At 38.0% G+C, this 18,637-nt stretch overlaps 1 protein-coding gene across 6 annotated transcripts in view; it reads right to left on the bottom strand.

The window, feature by feature from the left end:
• Positions 1–18,637, bottom strand: part of LOC126236284 (diacylglycerol kinase epsilon) — a 200,266-nt gene that overhangs the window by 110,728 nt on the left and 70,901 nt on the right. For all 6 annotated transcript variants that reach the window (XM_049945468.1, XM_049945465.1, XM_049945469.1 and 3 more), the window contains exon 7: positions 9,239–9,386. In XM_049945468.1, coding sequence (XP_049801425.1) covers positions 9,239–9,386 — 148 coding nt within the window. The remainder of the gene's footprint in view (positions 1–9,238; positions 9,387–18,637) is intronic.

The following is an 18,637-nucleotide window of genomic DNA, read 5'->3' as shown; positions in this document are numbered from 1 at the left end:
AGATTCTACTACAATGAAAGCCATGCTTTCTATAAGTCAGTTTTACATAGTTAATTGTCTTGCACTTTTACTGATTCCATTGAGGATGGCTTTCAGAGCCTGAACTATGTGGATCTGCTACGTCAAATCATTTTAAGGAACAACACCACAGTCATATTTTGACAGCATAAACCCTTAAAACCTCTAGTGAGCTGCAAATCTGCATACATGTTGGTGCAGTATGTTTCTTTTGGAGCTGTAATATCTACAGACACATCTGGAGGACAAACAGTACCAGGAACCAACTCCAGAATATCACAGTAAGTATGTGAATGAAACAAAATTCTAAAATGTCAAATGAAATGTAACAAACCAGACTGAATAACTGAGAGCAATTTCAAATCGGCTAACAATGATACTGCATCTCAAACATAATGATCACTATTAGTAAGATAAGCATAGAAAATGAGGGCCATAGTGCGAAATATTAAATTATTTAAAAATTCTCCTAGCATGTTTTTCTTTAATATTTCGGTAATTGTGTTTTTTTTATATGTCTATTTGTTAGCATGTCATGTCCCTTGAAATTCATTCTGGTTCATACACAATCAGTAAGTTGTTTACACTACTGTTCTGAAACTAATAAAAGGTAAATTATAATATTTGATTAACTAAGTTAAATTTTGGAGCTCCTTTAAATGTCAATTATCATGCTAAGTGCCAAATAAAGAGGAGGAGTGAAATTAAAACATACGCTGGTGATATGTAAGTGGGGCAGAATATGTAAAATTGTAAATTTCAGCATGGCTGGACCAGCCACTGGTCATGCAGCCATCAGCTAGGTGGGCAAGGGAGCCATAGCAGGTAAGTTTGGATTTCTTAGGCCTTAGGGGGTGGAAATGAGTTGGTTACCTTGTCATCTAGAAGTGGAGTGCAAGGGTGCAGGCAAAAGTGGCTAAAAAAAAAAAAAAAAAAGGAGGAGGAACCCTCAAATGGCAGATAATGGTGACTAAGGCTGCTGCTGGTTATTCTGTTCAGATAGGTTGTTGAGGTAACCACACTGAGGTGACAAAGTTGTGGGATACCTACTAATATCTAGTCGGACCTCCTTTTGCCTGGATTAGGGCAGCAACTCGACATGGTATGAACTCAACAAGTTCTTGAAAGTCTCTTGCAGAAACACTTGTCATGTTGCCTCTATAGCCATCCACAATAGTGAAAGTGTAGCCGATGCATGATTTTGTGCACAAATTGACATCTTGATTATGTCTCATAAATGTTCCATGGGATTAATGTCGGGCTAAATCATTTGCTCAAATTGTCCAGAATGTTCCTAAAGCCAGTCGTGAATAATTGTGGGCTGTAAATATGGCAAATTGTCATCCATAAAAATTCCATCACTGTTTGGGAACTTGAAGTCCATAAATGGCTGCAAATGGTCTCCAAGCAGCCGAATATAACAACTTACAACCAACGATTGGTTCATTTGGGCCAAAGGACTCAATCCATTCCATGTAAACACAGTCCACATCACTAAGGAGCCACCTCCAGTGTGCACGGAACCTTGTTGACAAAGTGAGACCATGGTTTTGTGAGGTTTTTGCCACACCTGAACCCTATCATCAGTTCTTACCAACTGAAATTGGGACTCATCTGACCAGGACATGGTTTTCCAATTGTCTAGGGTCCAACCAATATCGTCATGAGCCCAGGAGAGATGCCATAGGCGATGTACTGTTAGCAAAGGCACTTGAGTCAGATGTCTGCTGCCATAACCCATTAACACCAAATTTCACTGCACTGTCCTAAAGGATACATTCATAATACATCGCACATCGATTTCTGTGGTTATTACTTGCAGTGTTCCTTGCCTTGTTAGCACTGACAACTCTATGCAAATATCGCTGCTCTCGGTTGTTGAGTGAAGATCATCAGCCACTGTGTTGTCTGCGGTGAGAGGCACACTCTTCACACTATCGATCTCAAAGTATTGAATTCCCTAATGATTTCTGAAATGGAATGTCCCATGCATCCAGCTCCAACTACCATTCCGCATTCAGAGTCTGTTAATTCCTGTGATGCAATTATAATCATGACACAAACCTTTACGCACGAGTACAAATAACAGTTCTGCCAATGCACTGTCCTTATATACTTGTGCATGTTGTTGTTGTTGTTGTTGTTGTTGTTGTTGTGGTATTCAATCCTGAGACTGGTTTGATGCAGCTCTCCATGCTACTCTATCCTGTGCAAGCTTCTTCATCTCCCAGTACCTACTGCAGCCTACATCCTTCTGAATCTGCTTAGTTTATTCATCTCTTGGTCTCCCTCTACGATTTTTAGCCTCCACGCTGCCCTCCAGTAGCAAATCGATGATGCCTTGATGCCTCAGAACATGTCCTACCAACCGATCCCTTCTTCACTTGTGCATATGTTTGTATATGTGCATATTGCTATCCCATGACTTTTGTCACCTCTATGTTGGAAGAGAGTTAGGTGGTTTGGAACTTGTAGAGTGTTAGGTTTTTGCCAGCAAGTGTTCAAGTGAATACTTTAACTTTCTGTTGCACTTAGCAAAATTCTGGGCTAAGTAGGTATCTGGTATTGTGCTTTGGACTTTGAATTATTTTGGCTGCATTTAAGGACTGTTATGGATTAGCCCAATAAAACATGGGCATGACTATGAGAATTTAGATGTGTTAATCGCTATACTGAACTTTTAATATTTGTGAACTGCTAATTATTTTATGAACAGTTCAGCAGGAGACTTCAAATGTTGTGCACTACAGAGAGAAACATGTTGGTAATTACTGGTGAGACAAGAAAACAAATAAGGGATCAAGGGGCAAACTGTAGTGGAAGAAGAAATTATAATCGGAAAATGATTCTGTAATGGGCAGGATGTGTAATGAAGTGGGCATTTGGAAGAAATAAATTACAGCAGCAAATGTAGTTTTCAGAATCAGAGGCTCGCTCTTCTGGTAATAAAAGAGGAAACAAGCTAAATCAGACCTATTTTGGATGAAGAGCAGTAGGGATGATGGGGAATAATAAAACAATAGTGCTTGGTGACATCATCTTCATTTAACACAAAGTGTTAGGCTGTCATAGGTGGAGTATAGAAGCAGGGCAGCACGAAAGAATTGTTGACGAGGACGTTTCCCTCTCCAGAGTACAGGGAAACTGACCTCCTGAGTCAGGCTGTAGAGGATACCAGTAACTGGATAACAGATGTCCCCAAAGTGAAACAGTTCATTCATGTCCATTTATGCATTCCAACAGTTTGGTGGTGGTCACACCTATACAGAAATGTCAGCTAATAATAAACTGCATGACTAGTTCCACATGTAATCCTATCTTTATGTTGTACATGTTCTACATTTTGCCGTTGTTTAGCTGGAGTATGGGTAAGCATGGAGACAAGTTTTATGAAAGGAATGCTAACCTTACTATACAGATGGTTAACTTTAAATGCGAACATTTTTAGGTTAGGCTTTACCGTGACTGTTACTGACATTAAATGAAACAACAAGTTCACTGTTACCAGTCACCGTTTAGCTAGCAATCCGGAAAGATTTGAGCCCATTGCCAGACCATCAGTTTGTTGGTTAGATTTTATTGTTAAATTTAAAATAGTTGTGTGAAAGTGTGAATTCAACCAGGTCCATTAGTTCATTAATGTGAGTTGAAGGGATATTTTTGTGTTTATGTAGGTTGGCATTAATTATCTGTAGTGTGGGATCTATTGGCACAGAGGAATATAGGTTTTGTATGTCAAATGAGGCAAGTGTGGCTCCATCAGACACTTGTATGTTTTTGACATATTGTGTAAATTCTGTTGTGTTTTTAAGTGTTCTCTCATTATTGAATTTGTATGCTTGTTTGAGAATTCTGAAGAGTATTTTATTGAGCTTGAATGTTGGGCTGTTACTACAGTTCACTATGGGCCTGATGGGGGTCCCGTTTTTGTGGGTCTTTGGTTGTGATCTAAGGCAAGGTGCTTGTGGGCTCATTGTTACAATGTTTCTTGCTTCTTGGATGGTGAGTAGGAAGTTAATGTTGTTTGAAATGTGTTTAATCTCCTTTTGTATTCTGGCTGTTGGATCTTTATGTATTTCAGTTATGTTGCTGGTTTGGAAGAAGTCTAAAGTTTTTTCTATGTATGTTGTTCTGTCCATTACGACAGTTGTGTTGCCCTTGTCAGCTTTTACAATTATTGCATTATTCACGTTTAATTTAGTCTTAATGGTATGTGTAAGGGCTTCTTCTCTTTTCTTGTATGCTGGGAAAGGTTTTGCAATTTCCTTTTCAATGATTTCGTTAATTTTGTGGCAGGCTGATATTCTGTCAGTTTGCTTCTTAAAGGCGATGGTCGAGATCTGTGTTGCACAAGTGATGAGCTTTTCTTGGTTCTTTTGATCCAGCGGAGCTTGAACATTATGTTTTAAGCCTTTGCAGAGTAGTGCCTCTTCTTCTGCAGTGAATGTTACGTTCGTGTTGTTGAGGAAGGGTGTGTAGAATGTGTGTTTCTTTTGGCTGTTTTGGTTCGGTTTGGGAGGTAATTGTTGCTTTATAAGATTGGCTAGTTTTCTCTTCTGTGTAGTTTTCGTTTTCTGTACGATGAACTCGGTGTACTCTTTGACTTTTTTGGTTATGGAATCATATTCTAATCTATGAAGCAACTTTCCCAACTGTAATTCTGCATTATAAAGCTGTGTATTGAACATTTGTTTTTTAATATAAAGTTCTTTCAGTTCATTTTTCACCCAGAGTTTTCGTGCGATTTCCAGTGTTTTCTTCGCAGTAGTTGTGTTTGTTTTGATGTCAATCTTGACATAATTTGGGATGACGTTATTCTTGAGACAATTCCTATTGAAGTGTATGTGTTGTGTCGTCATTGCGACCTTTTCTGCACTGTTTTTGTACTCGAAAATAGCCTTGATTGCCTGACTGGGCAGATTAACTTTAAATGCGAACATTTTTAGGTTAGGCTTTACCGTGACTGTTACTGACATTAAATGAAACAACAAGTTCACTGTTACCAGTCACCGGTGACTGGTAACAGTGAACTTGTTGTTTCATTTAATACAGATGGTTGTCTGGGAATGTTACCTAATTTCATAGGAATGTTGCAGAAGTTAAGAGTGTGACTTAAGGCAAGTGTCAGAGGCATTGGGAGGATACCAGAAAAGTATGGAAAACTATCGGGCTCTGGTTGAGTAAGTCATAGCCCTGATATGAGGAGATTTCCTAAAGTAAGTCACACAAGACATTTCACATTATTAAGAGCACTGCACAATGGCAGCAGCACATTGTTGGAAGAGAGTACATATTCTGGGTTTCCCATATTCTGTGGCACAGATCACATGTGCATCACACTGTGGAGTGAAATGGAGTGGCAACAGAAAATGTACTCCAAACTTGAAGCACAGAGGACAGTATGATACTTGTTATCAAAACATCTAAGCTGTAGATTTACCACAAAATTATGGTGGTATATGGACCAAATGCAGTGTCATGTCCAGCCATATTTAAATTGTGCCAACAATTTGACCAAGGCTGCTAAGAAGTGGGTGATGTTGATCAGGAACAAAGACCATCAATACTGAGAACAGATAACAATGTCCAGACACTCGAGGAACTGATTAACACCAATCACACATTTTCCAATGATGACGACATTCACACTGTGGTTCTTGTATGGCTCTGTGACCAAGGAAAGGTTTTCTGTTGTCGAGGAGTTGAACAATTGGTAGGACATTCTGATTGTTGTTTATAGCGGGTAGTGACTACATTGAAAAATACGTCATGTATGTGTGTCACTTTGAAGTGTAGTGCAGGATTCAATGTACGTTACTTAGTCTGCCATAATAACGTGCTGCTTACTTTTTGAAGTTTTTGTTCTGGTCTTAATTCAAACTACTTGTTTGACTCAGACCCCTACACCAGTCTATCCAGTGCAGGAATCTTCATCTCTGCGTAACTACCATAACCTGGAAACATCTTTTTCAGATACGATTTTCATGCTATTGGCAGTCTGTATTTTATATACGAGGATGGTTTGAAAAGTTCTTGGAATCACCATGCGAGGTCAGTGCTAGCACAAAGAGTTGTTCACGTGATATTCAATGGACTGTTGCTTGTAAACACGTGTCACATCTGTGCTCTTGGGAGAGAGCTGTGGTGGTGGCATGGCTCTGTTGTTGTTCCCGCATAGTGATTTGTAAAGATGGAAAAAAATTGAGATTTGACCAGTGCTTAAGTACTTTGTAAAGAAAGGTATGAAAGCAAAGTACATTCATGCCAATTTCCAGAATACACTGAGGGACTCCGCTCCTTCATATTAACTGTTGCCAAGTGGACAAATGAATTTAAATTTGGTCAGGAGAGCTTAGATGATGATCCATGCAGTGGTCAGCCAAGATGTGTCACTACTCCTGAAATCATTAAAAAAGTGCACAAAATGGTCATGGAGGATCACTGATTAAAAGTGTGTGAAATTGCTCATGCTTGCCAGATGTCACCTGAAAGGATATATCACATTTTAACTGAAGAATTAGAAATGAAAAAAATATCTGCAAGATGAGTGCCCTGACTCTTGACACAGGATCAAAAACACATGAGAATGGACATATCAGAACAATGTTTGGCCCATTTTAGGAGAAAGGAACAATATTTTTTTGCGCCAGTTTGTGACCAAAGATGAAACTTGTGTGCACTACTATACCCCAGAGACAAAACAACAGTCAAAGCAGTAGAAACATGCTGATTCTCCACCAGCACAGAAAGCAAAGACAATTCCTTTGGTGGGAAAGGTCATGGCGTTCAGTATTCTGGGATGTGAAGGGGATTCTGTTTGTAGATTATCTCCCTACTGGGCAAACAATTACTGGAGAATACTAGGCTACCCTCCTGGACAAATTGCAACAAAAGATACACGAAAAAAGGCCAGGTTTAGCAAGGAAGAAGGTCATCTTCCATCAAGACAATGTGCGCCCCCACACACGTGCCATCACCATGGCAAAATTACATGGATTAAGGTACGAATTGTTGTCACACCCGCCTTATTCATCTGATATGGCTCCGTCAGACTTCAATCTTCGACCAAAACTAAAAATTTTTCTTGGTGGGTGAAGATTCACTTCAAACAAAGAACTGATAGCCGGAGTTGACAAGTATTTTGGAGGTCTGTAGGAAACTCATTTTCGAGATGGGACCAAGGCACTGGAACATCATTGGACCAAGTACATTAATCTACAAGGAGACTACATTGAAAATATAAAAAACGTTTCAGTGATGTAAGTACTTTTTTTTCTGTTCCATTCCGAGAAATTTTCAAACCACCCTCATATATTATACTTTGGCCTTCATCAATTATACTGCTGTCCAAGTGGCAAAATTCATCTACTTCTTTCAGCATCTCATTTCATAGTCTAATTCCCTCAGCACTGCCTAATTTACTTCGACTACATTCCATTACTCTTGTTTTACTTTTATTGATGTTCTTCTTGTAATCTCTTTTCAACACACTAGCCATTCCATAAACTACTGTTCCAAGTCCTTGGCCATTTCTGACAATTATGTCACTAATAAACCAAAAAGTTTTTATTTCTTTTTCCTGACTTTAATTCCATTTCCAAATGTCTCATTTGTATTCTTCAAAGCTTGCTCAATGTATGAACAACATTAAGGGTATTTTAAAATTCTTTATCTCACTCCCTTCTCAACTATGGCTTCCCTTCCATGCCCTACAACTCTTATAATGGCAGCCCGATATCTGTACAAGTTGTAAATAACCTTTCTGTCTATTTATTGATTTATTAATGGCATGGATGGTAGTCAGTAACAAGGAAGGTATCTATGAGTTGTTTGGAAATAGTAACTTTGCTGCTTACAGGTAACAGGAGAACAGAAGAGACTCAGCATGAAATTTGTTTGTGTACCAGTGCTGTGCAAGAAGAAAGCCAGGGGGAGGATACTGTTATAGGTGTTAAAGTATTTGTTGCAGGGGAAATTAGTTTACCATGGATACATTTTCTTTGAAAGGAGCTGCCAGAAACAGATATACTGTAGCTTGTTGTTTGGTTTGATATAGATTGAAGCTTGTAATCAAGCCTACATCCAGGACTACAAAGGCCAGCCACAGAGGTGTTACAAATAAGTTTGCACTAAGTCAGGAAGCATAGTTTTTACATTTTAAGAATGCCTCTTCCATGAGGTCCATGGAAAGGCTGAAATTGGATGAGACCAAGCTGATTACCATATATCTGTACATCTGGTCTTCAAAAGCAAAGGAGTTATGTGAAAGACTGAAGTGTGGCAATTAACAGGGCTAAGTTCAGAGGAAAGTAAGATGTGTTGTGGGATGATTTCTGATAGAAGAGGGATAAAAATGGATTTGAGGAACTTCAGAAAGTTGTTGTACTTTTCATATAGGACGGGAAGCTCTGCATGACAGATTGAAGGTGGCGATCTATTAGAGTCAAAACATGTTCAGTTTGGGCTTCAATGGTCGGGCAATGGGTAGCCAACTTGTCCAGATTCGAGCAGAAAATTTTCTCAAGAAATAATTAATTCTCAAGAAATAACATATATGTGTCATGCAATCATTTTGTTCAATGATACAAGTGATGACATAGTCATTCTTATAAATCAACTCAGCAGCTTGCTTGGAACACCAAATAAGAAATGAAAAACACCTGAAAGGAAATATATATTTTCCTTTCCCCCTCCCCCTCTTCCAACCATATTGCAAATAACCTAAAGAATGCAAAGCCATGGGGGAGAGAAAGAGATAGAGAAGAAGAAGCATGAACTGACAATTTTCCTTTTCATGGAAAATATTGCTCAATAATAACTTAGCAGACAGAAAAATAATGCTTATGATATATCTTACATTCAGATTTTTTACTGTAAAAGCTTGCAGGCTAATTTTCACTATTGCCTCAAAGGTGCTCTTACCTCATTTTTCTTTCAGCTCCCTCTCTCACCACTTTGCTCTCTTCCAGTAATGAGCTAAGATCTAAAAATGCACAACTTTTTTTCCTTTCTTGTCTGATCATGCAGGCTACACACTATTATGTTTTTCACTGAATTGTAGACATTTTCAGTACAAGAACTAGACTAAGGAAGCAAGAGAGTACTGCAATAAGTGCACATTAAAGTCAAGGCACTGTGACTTATATTTTTTAATGACTATTTGCTGAATTTCTTAGCAACAGGTAATGCAAAATTAAGACAGTATCTTCTGAAAACTTGCCTAGAACAATCAGAGGTGTCCAGTCATTCCACTCAGGTTTAGTAACAGATTGCAAGCAAAGTTTTCGGCTCAGCTTGTGTTGTCGAGTAGTCAGCACCACAGAAGTGGGTGGAATGACAAGGTTTTTGAACCGCCCATAATCACACATCTGTAAATATACAAAAAATGAAACTCTATGTTCCTTTAATTTCATGTAAGTCCTCAAGTAAGAGTGTGATTAACACTGCCTGAAAGCATTTATTGCCATAAAAATGAGCTGTGTATACATTTACTGTAACCACTAATGTTTATTCTGTGTATTGTAATCACCACTGTTCTTAGACCAGCAAATAATGTAATGCAACAGCCAATAATGAAGTCTTTTTAATGACTCATATTTGAGTTCCAATTATTGTACTGACCCCAAGATTTGGATCCGCATCATTTTATTCAGCTTTGCATCTATGTGCTCAAGAGTCAAGATGTTTCTTTTCGGCAATGGCATTTACACCTAAATCCTTATCCACATTCATATCTTTGTTACATCTCCAGTACACCAAAGGCTGTTCCAGTGTCAGAATATTTAACAGTGTAAGTTAAAAGCTAGCTCAGTGAAACAGTCACATCATAAACATCGCACACTGTCAGGTTTTCTCAATGGGGTGAATGACTATTTATCACAGAATAATGTCTTATTGGTAAAGATGTTATGAGGTTATTTATTTCCATTTGCATGAATGGACGGACAACATCTATCTCAGAATTATTATTTAAACTGCCTCAGATTGTTAATTTTAACCATGGCCACATAATTATCTCAGTGGAATCTGGTATTTCTTCTCAACAGTAATATAATACCACTCAAAGGCAACACAGTATGTTCACTGTGAGATTTCCATGTACTCCAGTATTTAGCAGAATGGCACTTTAATAGCACAAGAATGACAGATGTCTTGTTCTCTCTGCACTTCTTCTCTGTGGGCAATGGATGAAAGAAGCTCTGCATCACGCAAAGAGTGCCACAGGAAAACACAAAACACAAAAATAAAACAACTTGATTAATAAAGGGCCATACACATGCACCAAACGACTGAGTAGGCACTTTTGCCAACTGACTGATCAACTTTTCTCGTTGAATGGTATGGCCACAAGACAGCTGCCTCCCCCCCCCCCCCCACTTCATCCAACCCCCACCACTACTTCACTCAATAAACTCCACCAAGTATAGTGATATTGTGTCTGCCAGCCTGCCCCCCCCCCCCCCCCCCCCTCTCCGCTCCTGACAAAAGCTTATATTCTGCCACTGCATGCAGTGTAAGTGCTGTTCTAACATACATAACAGAGTCCATGGCAAACAAATACACACTTTCCAGAGAAATTTAAAGCCTGATGACGTCTGTGGGATAGTTTAGGCAACAGAGATGCAAGAAGTGAAGTACTTGATCCATTTTTTAACAAATCCATAATGGTTTCATGTGGCACATAGAGAGAGAGTAAAAGATATATTTTATGAATAAAAGTCTGACGACATTCCATATTTTGGTTTTTGGGTTTTATTTTTGATACTTATCAGAGATGAAGTCTAAAAACCTAAATGCAGACATTTAGATCTTAGCTTTCATTTCCTATACGTATCAGAAATAAAAATGTGAAATCAATGTATAGACAGTCAATTGACTTTTACTCATAAAATATACTTGCTTCACTGTTCGAAGTGTTGAAAAAATCCAGCCTATATCCATGCCTTCTGCTACGAATGGCAAAGTGTAGGACATTTCTTTGTAGTTCTAACAATCACTAAATGCTTCATTTCTTACGTACATGTTGCTGTGTTTATCAGGTGATGTGTACCACCACCATTTGTAGTCTTTCTTATTGAAATTCGAAATGAGTTTCTTAAACTTACAGGGGACATTGTTTATGCTACATCCATAAATAAATTAATAAAGTTTACATGAACATCTTTTGTTTTACTATATGCATTTCATCAGGCAACTACAAATCACACTGCAGGCTTCATGAATCATTTTAGATAATAACTGCGGGGATACATGTGCAATGAACGAATCATTCTTCCCACTAATCATTTGCAAACGGAACAGGCTAGGGCAGATCAGTTAGTGGTACCTGGAGTATCCTCTGCCACACGCCATTAGGTGGCTTGTGAAGTATGATGTAGACATTGATGTAGATTTAGAATTTGAGGTCCTCATAACTTCTGCTAGTGGCTGTAGCCTGTAATGTAGCCTCTCCTCAAAGCTTACAGCACCTCCCATAATTGTATTCTTTTTCGTTATGAATGTTTTGGTGATGTTCAGCAGCTCCAAAACTGATACTTCATCCATTCTTAGATAATTACAAAAGTCATCAGTTCCCAGCTCCTTAAGTAATAGGGTGCAGATTAATTTCTTCTTTGCATTAGCCACTTTTCTGCCTACAGCTCTCTCTCAGCCTTCCCCCCCCCCCCCCCCTTTCTAAACAGAACAAAGCAAATCAAAGTTTTTGTTTCACTGTAAAACAGAGCGGCATTTCATCAAACATAACCTCAATGAACTTACTACCATAAACAAATTGCAACCAGTAATAGGAACAAGCAGGCGTAGTAATCACTGAGTAAATTCAGTCAGAATGTGTGTAGACTGCACACGAAATTGGGTGGTCGGTGCACATGTAGAGCTTTTTAACACATTTAGTGAATTGTTTCATCTAGTTTCTGTGCTAACAGTACAGATTTTATGAACTGAGTGTGCATAATTAAATATAAAGAACAATTTTTATAATTACAAAACCATGTTACAGAGAAGACAGTTACGTGATTGGGAAGCAGATATAATTGAGTACTTGCTATTATATTTATTTACACTGTGTATATACTTACTATTGTCATCTGAAATGCTAAGTTTATGACTGTGAAATCATACCTATTTAAGACCATGTCTTATAATTTAACTCTTAGTTTTCTTAGTTTTGAAAGATCTCTGTCATTTTACATGTATATGCATTGAAAAATAAAAACAATGTATTCCTCCTTGCTCTTGGCAAGCATTTATACTTTTGTAAATGGTTGAGCTAAGTCGACACCCTGTACCTGGGCTAAGGTTTTAATAGCAACTGATTCTGAACTCTGTTTTACAATGTGTAAGTTCTGATGGGTGAATGTTTACTCATGTTAACTACTAACATAAAAATAACTCTTCTCATTCTTAAGTAACTTCAAACTAAATTACAAGACATACTGACAACTGTACATGAAACATCATAATAAATGAAAGTCCATTAAATTACCTATATGACACTATTTGTTAAAGAAAAAAAGTCATAATGACCACGAATTCATTCGAGGCGTATACTGTCTTTATTAGTAAGGATATTACAATGCCTCAGCTATTGTGATGGGGAGGTGTTAACCCTAACACAACAAGTTCTAATGGCTAACGAGAACTGTTCTATAGATATACAAGACAGGAAAAGTACGATATAGCCAAATAAAGGGACAAGCCTCAAGTGAAGCAAAGAATGAAACAGTCAACAGCTCAGCATACAGAAGATCTGCTTCACCTCCTGCTGGTTGGACCAGCAGATTAGATCTTGCTACAGGGACTGGCTACAAATGCATAACTAAACTGTGTCCAAGACCATGATAGCCTGTCATTGTTTTGAAATTTGATGCTATCTGTCTCATGTAACATGGGATGTACTGCACATCTTCTAATTTTCTTCTACTGTTATTTCTCTCTATCATCCTGTTATTCCACATCTCTCATGAAAGTCCAGCATTGTTTCTAAAAGGGTGATGGAAGCAGATTTTTGGTGAAATTTTGAGTCTGTAACCTGGACTTACAAATTGGCAGCACACATGCTATAGTCGTCTCCCCATAGATCACCACCACACAGGGTTCAACTTGTGCACTTGCGTTTGGACACGCTTATTTAAACTACCAGTGCCCATCTTACATGGAAATGTGTAATCAGTAATCACATTTACATCCAGTTCAGCAGTTGCATCCAGATAATGATCCTGCTCTTCTGTCAAACACAATATTTTAATCAGCATGAAAAATGGAGCAGGTAATTTACGAACACTATTGGTCCTCGTGGATAGCAACAACGGACCACAAATAAGAGTAGCTATCACATTTCACGACCTATGACATTTTAACATTAAGGTCACTGTACTGAGAGAAATCAGATTGCTGGACTAAGGAAAGATCATTGTGGGTGATACATGTTACTTCATCTTTGACAAATGGAAATCAGAAAGCCAATGCCCCATTTATGGTGTTGGTTTTGTAGTGAAGACTAATGTGATGAAAGATCATCACATTACTCCTGTTGCAATCAGTGGACAAACAAATGAGAAGAGCCATAGTTTTCCTCACAACAAAATACCTACAGTCCTGAAGTGCAGAGATGATGTGACAAGGACATCGAACAGTCCTACATCTGTAACAAATTGTAGTTACCATTTATAAAATATTGTCTGAATTATTAACTATAGTTTTAAATGACTGCTAAGACATAAAGCACTATGAAAACCAATTTTTATTTTATGACGACATGCAAAATTTTGTGTATGGTAGCATACCTTTGGTAAACTGTGTGTTACAAAGTAGCATAATATTTAAAGAAACTTGAGTGATCAAGTGAGAATGATCAGCTGACAGCTGACTCTAGCCTATGGGAGCTGCTGATTTTATTCTGCATCAATGGCTTTTTTTGTGTATGATGATCCACTGCCTCATTGAAAAGGCAAATTTTATAAGTGTTAGCTACAAAATGTGTAGCAGTAATGGCAACACAAAAGTAGAAAGGAATGTGGAGTGTCAGAGTAAGTTAGATGCTGAGCAACATGAATAAGTGACCAACTGATTGATCATGTCAAAGAGTACTTCTGGCTACGAATTAAATATGGTCTCTGGTGACACAATATGAGTCGTCGTGTTGAATAAGCTACTTTTAATGGATAAAATGACTATTAGAAACACTCCATACAACAATCTTCACAGACAAAAATGAGCTGTTATAGTTTATACAATCAGAACAATTATGACATAAGTGTAATTTGTGAACTGATGGATACCTCCCAATATGAAAATTCCCTTGGAAGTATGAATAGAAAAGTAATCATCACTTAATACAATCAGCCTCAACTGATGACTAGTTGTATAAAAATGAAAATTCTATTCAGAAGAGTATTAAGTTAACAAAGAGATTGGTGTGCTGGTCAGTAGTGTACCTACAGGAGGTGTGGCTCCCTGCTCCCTGTAAACCCCATCCAAATACTTTAAAGGAAATTTAACTACTATTTTTTGGAATTATAAGTTCCTTTAACAGGAAGAGAAAAAAGAGAAGAGAGAGAGGGAGAGAGGGAGGGAAGGGGAGAGAGGGCGAGGGAGAGAGAGAGAGAGAGAGAGAGAGAGAGAGAGAGAGAGAAGGGGGGGGGGGAGACTCTTACTGTAGGTAAAGACATAGTTGAAGGTGATTCAGACTCCAGGTTAGAATAAACCCAAAAGAAGACAAAGTAGAAGAGAAATTTGTCAAAAATATCGAGAGACCGAATATAGTAGACCAGTCACCAATTTTCCAGTGACACTTAAAATATGATAGTTAAAATGTATAGAATAATAACAAAATAAGTAAACATGGATGTAACTTGTGATCAGAGTGACCTGCTCGTCCCATTCCTCCCCTCCATCCCCCTCCCCCCCCCCCTCCCCCTTGATACCGGATTTTAATTTTTTCCTCTTTTCCTGTCCTGTAGAAGAAACCAAGGAGCTTATGGAGCACAGGTTTCTTTTTTTCAAATTAGCATTTATATTGCCACCTGTGATGACACAATAGTGTCTTTAGTAAGATGGTCATTTATTCCAGATTCCTATCACCAATGTAAAGTTTCTGCTGTCAACTACATTGTGCACGTGCCAAAACAGCATTTACTCAACACTAGTAAGTATAGTGATAAAAGATTTTTTGCAAACGAAAGAGTGTAAAACAAGGCAATTAGTTAGCTGGTTCACATTCTATATACAGTTTTCACAAAAAGCATCATGATTTGGAATGTGTTAAATGGACAATTGCACACACAATAAAAAATAATATTTGTATCGCTTTATCCTGGCTGTTTACAGCTTTGTACTACCTACTTCTGTTCAAGAATTTGTCTACAGTGTAGAAGGAGTTATTACAGAGAAACAGTTTTAATTTACACTGGAAAATACTTCTGCTGTCTGACATTTTATCACCATGGGTAGAATGCCAAAGCATTTTATAGTCGCACACTTCACTGATTTCTATGCCAAAGTTAAATTCACTAGATGGAATTGCAACTCTTTTTTTTTTTTTCTTTCTAGTGTCAATATATTTATATATGTAACTATGTGTTCAGTGATGGTGTACTTAGTGCCTCAGAAAAAAAGAGGGTCCTATCTCTGGGGATGTAGTGAAACTATTAATACAATCCTTGGTCACACCATGGCGCCTCCTTCAATCCGAGTTAGGAATGTGCAAGCTACACTCACATGCTTGGCAGCCATGCAAAATGGAGCTGCCATTGAATGCTACGGCAAAGTGTAAAATTTGTGCTTATTAAATTTTTGAGCACAAAAGTCATTAAATTGGTTGAAATTGATCACTAACTGACAGAATTGTATGGACAGCATAGATGGATGCCAAAAATTTTGCAAGTGGTGTAGAGAGTTTACAGACAGTCATACAGAAACTCACAATGAAGAAAGGAGTGGAAGGCCACCAACTGGTTGAAATTGATCACTAACTGACAGAATTGTATGGACAGCATGGATGGATGCCAAAAATTTTGCAAGTGGTGTAGAAAGTTTACAGCCAGTCATACTGAAATTCACAATGACGAAATGAGTGGAAGGTCACCAATTTCCGATGAGACGGTCATAAAGACTGAGGAAACCAGGTGTAAAGATCAAGGGTTCAGTTTGGATGCTTTCTGCATTTTGGTTCCTGAGGTTTCCTGAAGCCCCCATATACTGGATTTTAATGGAAATCTAGCAATATCAGAAGTTCTGTGCAAGATGGGCACCATGTGTGTTGACAGAAGACCACAAACAGGCACAAGTTGATTCTTCCTGCAAATTTCTTCGCCACTATACGGAGGAAGAGGACAAATTCTTGGACTCAATTGTCACTGGTGATGAAACCTGACCATTGCAATTTGCACCTGAGACAAAACAACAGTCCGCAAGTGGTGGCACTCCTCTACACCAAAGCTGCAAAAATTCAAAAAAAGTCATGGCAACTGTGTTTTGGCAACAGAAGGAGGTACTGTTGGTCTACCTGCCTGCTGGGACAATAATAAGTGCTAACAGCAGGTACTGTGAAAAACAAACTCAGAAGGGAAATTCAGAAACAGCGAAGAGGAATGCTGAGCAAGATTGTAAGCAATCTCAACAACAATGGCTGTCCATACACTGCCCATCACACTGACGATCTCCTGAGAACTTTGTTTGGAACATCACCATTCACCAACATACAATCCAGACTTGGCACCAAATGACTATCACCTGCTACTTAAGTTGAAGGACAATTTTTCTGGACAGCAGCTTTGCTCTGACAATGAGGTGAAAGGAGAGGTTCAATGCTTCCAAAAGGACATGGTGGTGAGCAGGTATTATATGGGCATTGTTAAACTACCACCGCATCTAGGACAAGATATTGATTGAAATGGCAATAATGTGGAAAAAATGAAACTTTCTTCATCCTTTAAAACAAAGTAACTATCATAGAAGTAAACAGTCATTTGTAAATCTAAAAATATAGGAGACCTTACTTTTGGGATTTCCCTTGTATCTCATTACAACACAGAAGGCTGACAATCCTTGTGTACATCACCTTTTCAAAAATTTTGTAAAATGCCATGAGTGAAAGTGCTCAGTAGTGACTGAGATCTGAGGAGTTATCTTTATTTTAAAAGCTAAAAGACAAAGCTGCCATCAGCTCAAAGATTAGTTTGAACATCACAGTTTTTTGAGCAGGGATGTTTATGACTGATATTAAGTGGCTAATAGCATCATCTCGAGATCACTTTTCACGTCTAATTACTTTATATGATATACATTAATATCACCACCAATAAATAACTCCATCTTTCTATCTAAAAGCAGTACAGTAAGGCATCAAGAGTTTCCATGTAAGTTCTTCAGTTACCCTCCAGGGAACTGTACACAGTAACAGTAACAAGTTTGTTTATTTATCTATTTATTTACATTTTCTTTGCATGGAGCCAGCACAAAGATGGCTTTCACAAACGTCAGGCATAATAATATGAGAAAAATTAAATTTACAAAATATGTTACATACTACAATACAATAGTTGCACCTTATATCCATTTTATACACTTATTACTTTAAGGTTGATATGCTACTGGTTCCTATCACAAGCAGTGTCTTCGAATTCATTGAATGAATATAAACATTTTTCTGTTAGAAAAGATTTCAGTTTACTGTTAAAATAAATTCTCTTACCAGTTCTTAAATAGTTTGGTAGTAGGTTAAACTTAATCATAGCTAACACTTGGTTCAAGAATCATAAAAGAAGGCTGTATACCTGGAAGAATCCTGGAGATACTAAAAGGTATCAGACAGATTATATAATGGTAAGACAGAGATTTAGGAACCAAGTTTTAAATTGTAAGACATTTCCAGGTGCAGATGTGGATTCTGACCACAATCTATTGGTTATGAACTGCAGATTGAAACTGAAGAAAATGCAAAAAGGTGGGAATATAAGGAGATGGGACCTGGATAAACTGAAAGAACCAGAGGTTGTACAGAGATTCAGGGAGAGCACAAGGGAACAATTGACAGGAATGGGGGAAACAAATACAGTAGAAGAAGAATGGGTAGCTCTGAGGGATGAAGTAGTGAAGGCAGCAGAGGATCAAGTAGGTAAAAAGACGAGGGCTAATAGAAATCCTTGGGTAACAGAAGAAATATTGAATTTAATTGATGAAAGGAGAAAATATAAAAATGCAATAAATGAAGCAGGCAAAAATGTATACAAACGTCTCAAAAATGAGATCGACAGGAAGTGCAAAATGGCTAAGCAGGCATGGCTAGAGGACAAATGTAAGGATGTAGAGGCTTGTCTCACTAGGGGTAAGATAGATACTGCATACAGGAAAATTAAAGAGACCTTTGGAGAGAAGAGAACCACTTGTATGAATATCAAGAGCTCAGATGGCAACCCAGTTCTAAGCAAAGAAGGGAAGGCAGAAAAATGGAAGGAGTATATAGAGGGTTTATACAAGGGCGATGTACTTGAGGACAATATTATGGAAATGGAAGAAGATGTAGATGAAGATGAAATGGGAGATAAGATACTGCGTGAAGAGTTTGACAGAGCACTGAAAGACCTGAGTCGAAACAAGGCCCCGGGAGTAGACAACATTC

Source organism: Schistocerca nitens, chromosome 2 (assembly GCF_023898315.1).
Source record: "Schistocerca nitens isolate TAMUIC-IGC-003100 chromosome 2, iqSchNite1.1, whole genome shotgun sequence".
Classification (NCBI taxonomy): Eukaryota; Metazoa; Arthropoda; class Insecta; order Orthoptera; family Acrididae; genus Schistocerca; species Schistocerca nitens.
The sequence above is the reverse complement of the archived record's forward strand: the minus strand, read 5'-3'. Positions and strand labels throughout refer to the sequence as shown.